The sequence below is a fragment of the Bos indicus genome, chromosome 2, assembly GCF_029378745.1.
Source record: "Bos indicus isolate NIAB-ARS_2022 breed Sahiwal x Tharparkar chromosome 2, NIAB-ARS_B.indTharparkar_mat_pri_1.0, whole genome shotgun sequence".
NCBI lineage: Eukaryota > Metazoa > Chordata > Mammalia > Artiodactyla > Bovidae > Bos > Bos indicus.
Genome location: NC_091761.1, coordinates 127,256,787 through 127,266,114, shown reverse-complemented (window position 1 = coordinate 127,266,114; position 9,328 = coordinate 127,256,787). Strand labels below are relative to the sequence as shown.

At 49.6% G+C, this 9,328-nt stretch overlaps 1 protein-coding gene across 1 annotated transcript in view; it reads left to right on the top strand.

Moving 5' to 3' along the window:
* Positions 1-1,617: 1,617 nt before the first annotated feature.
* The window catches only part of LDLRAP1 (low density lipoprotein receptor adaptor protein 1), a 44,542-nt gene continuing 36,831 nt past the window's right edge, over positions 1,618-9,328 (top strand). Inside the window, exon 1 of the mRNA XM_070776298.1 lies at positions 1,618-2,064. Coding sequence (XP_070632399.1) covers positions 2,019-2,064 — 46 coding nt within the window. The 5' untranslated portion in view covers positions 1,618-2,018. The remainder of the gene's footprint in view (positions 2,065-9,328) is intronic.

The following is a 9,328-nucleotide window of genomic DNA, read 5'->3' as shown; positions in this document are numbered from 1 at the left end:
AGGATGAGGGAGGTTCCCTTGGAACTTCTTGGGCAGTGATGCCCTGGTGGGGAAGCGGGGAAGAGAGGTAGGGAAGGGAGAATCCAGTTCAGGCTGTGCTAATCGGCAGGCTATGAGGGAACCGGCTACAGGGGATTAGCCCTTCTAGAGACTTCTGCAAGATAGGGCAGTATGGACCTCAGATTTGTCTTAATCGAGAGGTGAGGAACTGGGTTATTTTCCACCAGCTCTCATCCACCTTTGGTTGAGGATTGCTCCCTAAGACACATCATTGCTTCCAAGCACTTCCAGACCACCCTGTGAGGGGGCCGAGCAGGCCCTCTGGGCAGAGAGAGTCCTGGGAGAGTTGCAGGTACTTACATCAGAGGCTGTCATATGCCTGGGAATGGTGATGCTGATGAGATGTAGACAGAGTTCCACATGCACCATCTCATTTATTTATCCCTCAGCCATATAAGGGAGGTTCTATTATTAGCCCCATTTTGCAGATGAGGTATATGAGGCTCAGGGAGGTAACGTTCACTTGCCCAAGAACACACAGCTCAGAAGGAGCGAAGTAAGGATTAGAATGGGCTGCAGGATCTTTGGTCTTTCCGCTGCCTTTCAAATTGGCAGGACTCTTTTGTATGTGGGTTGCAGCCAGCAGTGTGCTGCTAAATGTTTAAACACGGGAGAAAAAAGCCCTGACTTATAGTGTTTACTGGTTGCCATGGTATAAATACACCCACCATGCCCAATTTCAAGCTACCAAAGTGATGTCTGTCACTGAACACAAAGTTGGGAAAAGATGCTAACAATTGGCTCTTAAAAGCTGGTATGAGCTAGCTCCAGCACATCACTGTTGGAATATTTTTGGTCTCATCTCCAACCAGCAGAGCTCTCTGTACTGAGCAAACTGAATTCCTCTGAAGGGTACAAACACATCACACCTGTTCTAGCTCCCACCTCTCTGTTCCTACTATCCTTCCCTCGGGAATGCCTTTTTCTTTCTCTCCGTGTTTCCAAATCTTATTCATCTGTTAAGAGCCTGCTCTGGCCCCACTTCCTCTAGTTTGTGTTAGTTGGAATAAGTACCATTAGCTGCTGTGACAAACAGCCCCATAATCTTAGTGTGTAATTTTAGTGTGTAAATCACTAATTTTACACAATCTAAATGTATTGCCCCTTTGTCCTATAGGCCAGGAGAGGTTCTTCTCAGCCTGGAACCCAGATTCCTTCCATTTTAAAGCGCTACCATCATCAACACTTTGTGTCCAAATTCGCCACAGAACAGGGAGAGAGCAGAAAGGATCCCACAGGAGTTTTATGGCCAGTCATGGAACTGGTACTTATCATTTCTACACATTTTGTTGGCCAGAACTGTCCCTCTGGACTGCAAGGGGCCCACGAAGCATGGCTTAACTGGAAATGTGATTTTCTTCCAAGGAGAAAATGAAACCACAAAAACAAAATCCAGCCAGCTTCTGCTTCTCCTTCCCCAACTTCCACAGTCCAACCAACTTCTTTCTTTTCTAGATTCTCCCAGAACATACTGTGCAGAATTGTTTTCTTTGGTCTTTGACTCAGACTGGCAGGCATGGTTACTGGCTTGGTCTTCTCTGACTCCACAGACTCACAGAGGCCGAGCTGTGGAAGGGCCCTAGAAGCAGGTTTCCCAATGCTTGCTTCAGGTATGAATCACCTGTAGAGTCAGGGTTCCCAGGCCTGATATTATAGGTCTGGGGAAGAGCCCAGAAATCAGTATTTTTAACCAGACCATTAGGTAGTCCAGAGATGCAGCTAACATTGGTACCACTGATCTAGTCCAAAGGTCTCATTTCATGGATGTGGACACTGAGGCCCAGATAGCAGGAGTGGGAATTTGCCCTAAGCCATGGAATAAGTTAGAGCTGGATCTGAAACTCAAACCCAGAGCTCCTGACTTTTAACCCTGGGCTGTCTACACACCATGCTGTTACTCATAAAGAAAGCCTGATCATAAACTCCAGCACAAGACCCTGGTTGATGCTGAATCTGTTATGGGCTATCAAGATGACCTTCGAGTTGAACATGAACTCTATAGAGGTAAGCAGACCTCGGTTCAAATTCTACCTCTTCCACCTGCTTGTTTTGGAATCTTGGACAAGTCTTTCTACCTCTCTGAGCTTTGGTCTCCTCCCCTGGAAAATGGGGATGATAAAAATATCCATCCCACAGGTTGGGGGAGAAAAATGTATGGAAAATTGCTCAGCACAGCAGCTGATAAATTCTCGATAAATACTTGTTGTTGGCTCTGGTTATCTGCTGAGGTGAGTGATTGTTCTCAAGGAGCATGAGGGGCATCTGGAAGCAACCTCAAGGCTGAGGCTAATCCCCAAGAGAGCCTCCACCAGCTTAAGTTTCAGTCATGTGCAGCTGTTTCATGAACATCAGCTCCCAAAGTGTACCTGCAGAGCCCTCGGGAACTCAAGCAGTACAACTTGATCTTGGTTTTTATCCAGTTGGGTGCATAGCTATTTGCTTCGAAAATATACCCAAGCTGTGTTGTGTGTGCCTGTGCGAGCCTGGGCCGTGCTTCTGTGCACTGAGGCTGCGTGGTCTCAGGCCACAGGAGGACCATGTCAGTCAGGGCAGTAGCGAACACCCCACAGCTTAGAACTACAGAGCTTGCTTTCGGTCACTCTGCGTGTGCATCATGGCTCGGCTGGTACTCTCCTCCTGGTAGGCACTCAGGCACATGGCTGAGGGAGCAGCCGCCAACCCAACTGCTGCTGTTCCCTGTGCCCAGAAAGCAGAGGACGCTGCAAAGTTTTATTCAGGTAATGAAGTGCTCCTCACTGAGGCAAACCCATCAACCTATCTCTTTCCCCATTTGCATAAAGAGAACAACAGTACTGAGATCACTGGTGAGAAGGGCTACCTGACATGATACTGCGGAATTATTAGAACAGGATGGAGACAGAACTCGGTAAGTGATGGGTTATAATAGCCAAATAGTGGAAACAGCCCACCTGTCCATCAACAGATGGATGGATAAGCAAGCACCTACGATGGGATGCTATTCAGTCGTAAAAAGGAATGAAGTCCTGATACGCGTTACAACACGGAGGAACCTTAAAAACACTTAGGCTAAAAACAAAACAAAACAAAACACTTAAGGCTAGAGACTTCCCTGGCGGTCCAGGGAATACTCCATGCTCCCACTGCAAGGGGCACAGTTTCAGTCCCTGGTCGGGAACTAAGATCCCATATGCTGTGTGGCATGTCCCCACCACCCCTACGCCAAAAAAAACCCCTAACAACAAACAAAAAACACTTAGGCTAAGTGAAAAAGACAGTTATAAAAGGTCTTATAGTATATGATTCTATTGACATGAAGTGTCCAGAATAGGCAGATTCACAGAGACCAAAAGTAGCCTAGTGGTTGCCAGGGGCTGGGGATAGGAAGGAATTAGGAGCAACTGCCAATGGGTGCACGGTTTCATTTTGGGCTGTTGGGAATGTTCTGGAATTAGACAGTGGAGGTGGTTGCACAACAATGTGACTGTACTGCAACCCACTTGAAAATGAAGTTTATGCCATGTGAATTATACATAAAAAATGAAATATAAAAACAATAATATAAAATGAAATAATATAAAACGAATAATATGAATAATGTAAAATATAAATAGTATAAAACATGCAAATAAGTAACTAATCATAATAATAAGTGAAGGATAGAAGTACTCCCGTCCCCCTACAGAGTCGTGTTCTTCACCCCCACCCCAAACTGTGAGCCCCACCCTTGTAATCCTTATCTTTGCGCTGTCCTTTCTGTGGATTGGCCTGTCTCCCCTCCCCCAGGAATCCTTCAAAGCCGTGGTGGAGCCTGGCTATTTTTGTTCCTCTCGGTGGCCCCTGCTCCAGGCAGGTAGGATCAGGTGTAGAAACTGCTCTCACTCACAAAGCTGTGCTCATGCCCTGTGTGTGCATGTGTGCGCACGCAGCTTATGCACACGTGTGCGTGTGTGTGCATGTGCATGTGTGTGTGTGCACATGTGCACACACAGCTTGGTCCTGGAGCTGTTCATACACCAGCTGCTGTGGCAAGGGTTGCTTCCTATCTCCAGTCTACCCGGGCCCTTCTCCCGCTGCCCCCAGCATCCTGGAGGGTGCCTGCCTGGGAGGGAAGCGCCACCAGGCAGCCTTCCAGCCCCTTCTATTTGTCATAAGGAAGCTGGTCCACGGAAGGAAGCCTTGCCACAGGCTGACGTGGGAGCAGAGCTGGACCAAGCCTCCAGGCACCCCACAGCTGGCCCAGTGCCCACACCCCGACCCCCAGCGAAGCCTCCAGGCACCCCACAGCCAGCCCGGTGCCCCCAACCCCGACCACCGGCGATGGAGGTGGGTCAGAGGGCGGGCCACAGGGCGGGCAAGCGCTGAGAGATCCTGGGCCTTCTCGGAGCCCCTCCCACCGGACAAGTGACCAGCCTGTTGTACAGGGATATCGAGGGGCCAGCGGGCTGGTGGGGTCAGGGAAGGCTGAAGTCAGGCGGAGAAAGGCCCGGTCGCTCAGTACTTCCTGTTTTTATCATTGCTCTAGTCATGAGAGACAGTTGCCGCCACAAAACCACAGCACCAAACCTGCTGGCTTCCCTTCGCCTGTGCCCCTCCGTCCCAACGCCCTCTCTCTGGCACTGTGTCTCCCTTCAGGCCTGCAGAGGTGGGCCCACCATGGCAGGGATGAGATTGGACCCTGAGACAAACCAGCCCACAGGGCTGCAGTTGGACCCACAGGCTCACTGAGGTTGGAGCCATCCTCTATTCCAAGGGCTCTGTATTTGTGCATTTATTGAGCACCTACTGTGTGCCATGCCAGCTCCTACACCACATACTGAAGTTAAAGGCCATCAACACCAGCTTGTCTAAGACTCATTTGAGACATTAGTAGCCTGGCTGAGACTGGGGGTACAGCTCCGGGCCCAGCCTGTCCCCAGAGACAGGGACCTCAGCTCCCCCAACCCCAACTACAAGAGGTCACTCTTGCTCTCTTATATTCAGGACTCCTGGGGACAGTTTATCACAAGGAGGGGACACATGCATGAGATGGGGTATGTGGGCACATGAAATATGGCCTCACAGAGGGAGAAAGTGATTCCATTTCTGAGGAGGAAGGAGAGTCTTGGGTGGGTGCATTCCATCTTTAACACTTTTCTGACCTCCACTGCCCTACTTTGAACACAGAGTGTGTGCATGCTCAATCGTGTCTGACTCTCTGCGACCCCATGGTCTGTAGCCCGCCAGGCTCCTCTGTCCATGGAATTTTCCAAGCAAGAATACTGGAATGGATTGCCATTTCCTACTCTAGGGGATCTTGCTGACCCAGGAATCGAACCCATGTCTCCTGCATTGGCAGGTGGATTCTCTACCACCACGCCACCTGGGAACCCCCTCCTTGAGCATAGAGACTGGCCTTCAAATCCAGAACCCTGGGGACACCAGGGAACCCATCAGGACACAGCTTGATTAACATCTTACTCATGCCATGGCTTAGCTTCTGTTTATGGCAATCAAGAAGGTTTTCATTTATTAATACAGTTTCCTTGAAAATAAATTATTTAAGTAAAGATGAGTTTTGAGAAGACACCAAAGAACTGTTAGGACCGGCAGGAGGGAAAGTGGTTTTGAATGTTTGGGTGGTTTGGGAAACAGGGTTTCATGGATCTGGGAGGTGGGGTGGTTTAATCCTGGTTTCCTCCTGCCGCAAGGACCCTGCCCTGGACATGTTATCGTTGGACTCCCGGTGGCCAGAGTCCTTGTCTTCGGAGCATCTGGGTGTCAGGCTCCTTGTCTCCAGGGCAACAGTGGGGAGGGCACTGGTGGCCCTCCTGGGTGGAGACCACCCTCTCTCCGACATGCATCAGCTCGGCCACCCTGGCCCGGGGCTGCTGTGTCACCCATGCCTCAGGAGCCAAACCAGCGTCCTCCTTTCTCCTCACCCTCCCGCACACAGCTCTCCTACAAAGTCCTCAGATGACAAGCAAGGGGTTTGACTACCTGGCCCTCCCCTTCCTTCCCTATCTCCCCAGGTCTGGGGTTCCTGGCACAGAGCCTCTCCTGGCACCCATTCTCTGGACCATGGTCCTTCCACCCTATGCCATCTTAAATAATTTATTTTCAAGGAAACTGTATTAATAAATGAAAACCTTCTTGATTGCCATAAATAGAAGCTAAGCCATGGCATGAGTAAGATGTTAATCAAGCTGTGCCTCCCCTCCCAGGTTCAGCCCCTCCATGGCTCCTGGGTGTCACTCCCCACCACTAAGAAGCTGCCCTCAGGGAGTCTGAGGTAATCTCCAGGCACCTTCCTTTAAAACACTACCACTGATGTCTGCGGGAATCATGTGGGGCAGAGTCAGGACTAGGGGAGGCTGGCGAGGTACCTGGGGCACAGAGTTCATGGAGGCACCCATTCTCAATGGTCACCCTGAAAATGAGTGCCTTCTGTGCACCCTGGAGACCTCACTCCTCTCCGTTAGTCCCAGCCAGGCTGCAGAAAATGAGGGACAGAAAGTCTGCTGGTTGGAAGGCTGTGTGGGGGGTTACTGGGGTTGAGTCACTCTCACAGCACTTGCTGTGACAGTGTCCCAGGGAGGCTGATCGGCAAGGTAGCTGCCTGAACACAGTTGTGTGTGGTGTGCACTGCACAAGGGTGTGAGGCCAAGGGGCAAGTGTGGCTGAAATCCAGCCTGTCCCCACTCTGTGTGTCTGAGCACAGGGGCTGCGTCAGCCTGGAGAAGGGGGCACCTTTCTGTACTTTGCCCACTGGTGGGGGTTCCTTTCAGTACTTCCTAAGAGTTAGTCACTCAGGCGTGTCCAACTCCTTGCGACCCCATGGACCCGCCGTAGCCCACTAGGTTCCTCTGTCCATGGGATTCTCCAGGCAAGAATACTGGAATAGGTAGCCATTTCCTTCTGCAGGGTATCTTCTCAACCCAGGGATCAAACCCATGTTTCTTAAGTCTTCTGCACTGCGGGCAGATTCTTTACCATAGGAGCCACCAGGGAAGCCCTAGTACTTCCTCAGTTCAGTTCAGTTCAGTCGCTCAGTGGTGTCCAACTCTTTGTGACTCCATGAACTGCAGCACACCAGCCTTCGTTGTCCATCACCAACTCCCGGAGCTTACTCATATTCATGTCCATTGAGTCGGTAATGCCATCCAATCATCTCATCCTCTGTCGTCCCCTTCTCCTCCTGCCTTCAATCTTTCCCAGCATCAGGGTCTTTTCCAGTGAGTCAGCTCTCCACATCAGGTGGCCAAAGTATTGGAGTTTCAGCTTCAGCATCAGTCCTTCCAATGATATTCAGGACTGATTTCCTTTAGGATGGACTGGGTGGATCTCCTTGCAGTCCAAGGGACTCTCAAGAGTCTTCTCCAACACTACAGTTCAAAAGCATCAATTCTTTGGTGCTCAGCTTTCTTTATAGTCCAACTCTCACATCCATACATGACTACTGGAAAAACCAAAGCCTTGACTAGACGGACCTTTGTTAGGAAAGTAATGTCTCTGCTTTTTAATATGCTGTCTAGTTCAGTCATGACTTTTCTTCCAAGGAGCCAGCATCTTTTAATTTTGTGGCTGCAGGCACTATCTGCAGTGATTTTGGAGCCCCCAAAAAATAGTCTGTCACTGTTTCCATTGTTTCCCCATCTATTTGCCATGAAGTGATGGGACCAGATGCCATGATCTTAGTTTTCTGAATGTTGAGTTTTAAGCCAACTTTTTCACTCTCCTCTTTCATTAAGAGTCTCTTTAGTTCTTCACTTACTGCCATAAGTGTGGTATCATCTGCATATCTGAGGTTATCGATATTTCTCCCAGAAATCTTGATTCCAGTTTGAGCTTCATCCAGTCCAGCATTTCTCATGACATACTCTGCATATAAGTTAAATAAGCAAGGTGACAATACACAGCCTTGACGTTCTCCTTTCCCAATTTGGAACCAGTCTGTTGTTCCATGTCCAGTTCTAACTGTTGCTTCTTGACCTACATACAGATTTCTCAGGAGGTAGGTCAGGTGGTCTGGTATTCCCATCTCTTTCAGAATTTTCCACAGTTTGTTGTGATCCACACAGTCGAAGGCTTGGGTGTAGTCAATAAAGCAGAAGTAGATGTTTTGCTGGAACTCTCTTGCTTTTTCAATGATCCAGCAGATGTTGGCAATTTGATCTCTGGTTCCTCTGCCTTTTCTAAATCCAGCTTGAACATCTGGAAGTTCACGGTTCACATATTGCTGAAGCCTGGCTTGGGGAATTTTGAGCATTTCTTTACTAGCATGTGAGATGAGTGCAATTGTGCGGTAGTTTGAGCATTCTTTGGCATTGCCTTTCTTTGGGATTGGAATGAAAACTGCCCTTTTCCAGTCCTGTGGCCACTGCTGAGTTTTCCACATTTGCTGGCACATTGAGTGCAGCGCTTTCACAGCATCCTTCACCAGTGCTCCCTGGGAGGGTATCAGATGTGCTCTCGGTGGCCTTGCAAGACAGTGGGAGAGAAGGCGATTACAGAGGGGCGGGGACTTGCTCTAGTACACAGAGCAGCAGGCCAGGACCCAAGTTTCTTGATTCTTCACTTGATCTTCTTCCGTTTACCTTTTATGACTCCTCTAGGATTGAATAAAAAATGTTAAGAGGGCTGAGTATTTCCCACAGACAGAGGTAAACCCAGAATGTGAGGTCCCAGTTACGCTCTTTCTTGTCTGCTCCTCCCCGACCCTGCCACGGCCGAGGTAATTCCCACCTTGACGTGTTTTCAGCAGCTTGGACTCGCCTCTAATCCTGCGTCTGTCTCTCCCATTGGCCTGTGAATGCCTGAAGGGCAGAGACCGGCTCTCGTCATAGCCTCGGTCTCAGCACCGGGTTTGGTAAATTGTAAGCCGGCGTGCATGGTGACCCACGTATCCTGAGACCCCAGGAGGCCTCATCTTGGCTCTGGGCGGGCAGAGACACAGACCATTAACCAAAAGTAATTTAAAAACAACTCCAACTGTGACTCATGTCTAATACTCTTAAAAGCTGTTTCCCTCCCTGTTTTCTCTCTCTCCCTTTCCCCTTCAGGCTCTCTCCTCCCATTTTCTGCGTTCTGTGACACAAAACTGAGAAACCAGTTTGTCCAAGACTGAGATTCTCTTTTTAGAGAGAGGGTAGGTGCTGTAAACCCGCTGGTCGTCCTCTCAAACTGTCCTCCTCCTCCTGAGCACGTGGCCATGAAGCTGGACGACATTTCCCGGCCTCCCTTGCAGCACTGGCCGCAGGACTGCATCCTGGCCATTGGAACATGAATGGCGGTGACAGAGGCCGCATTC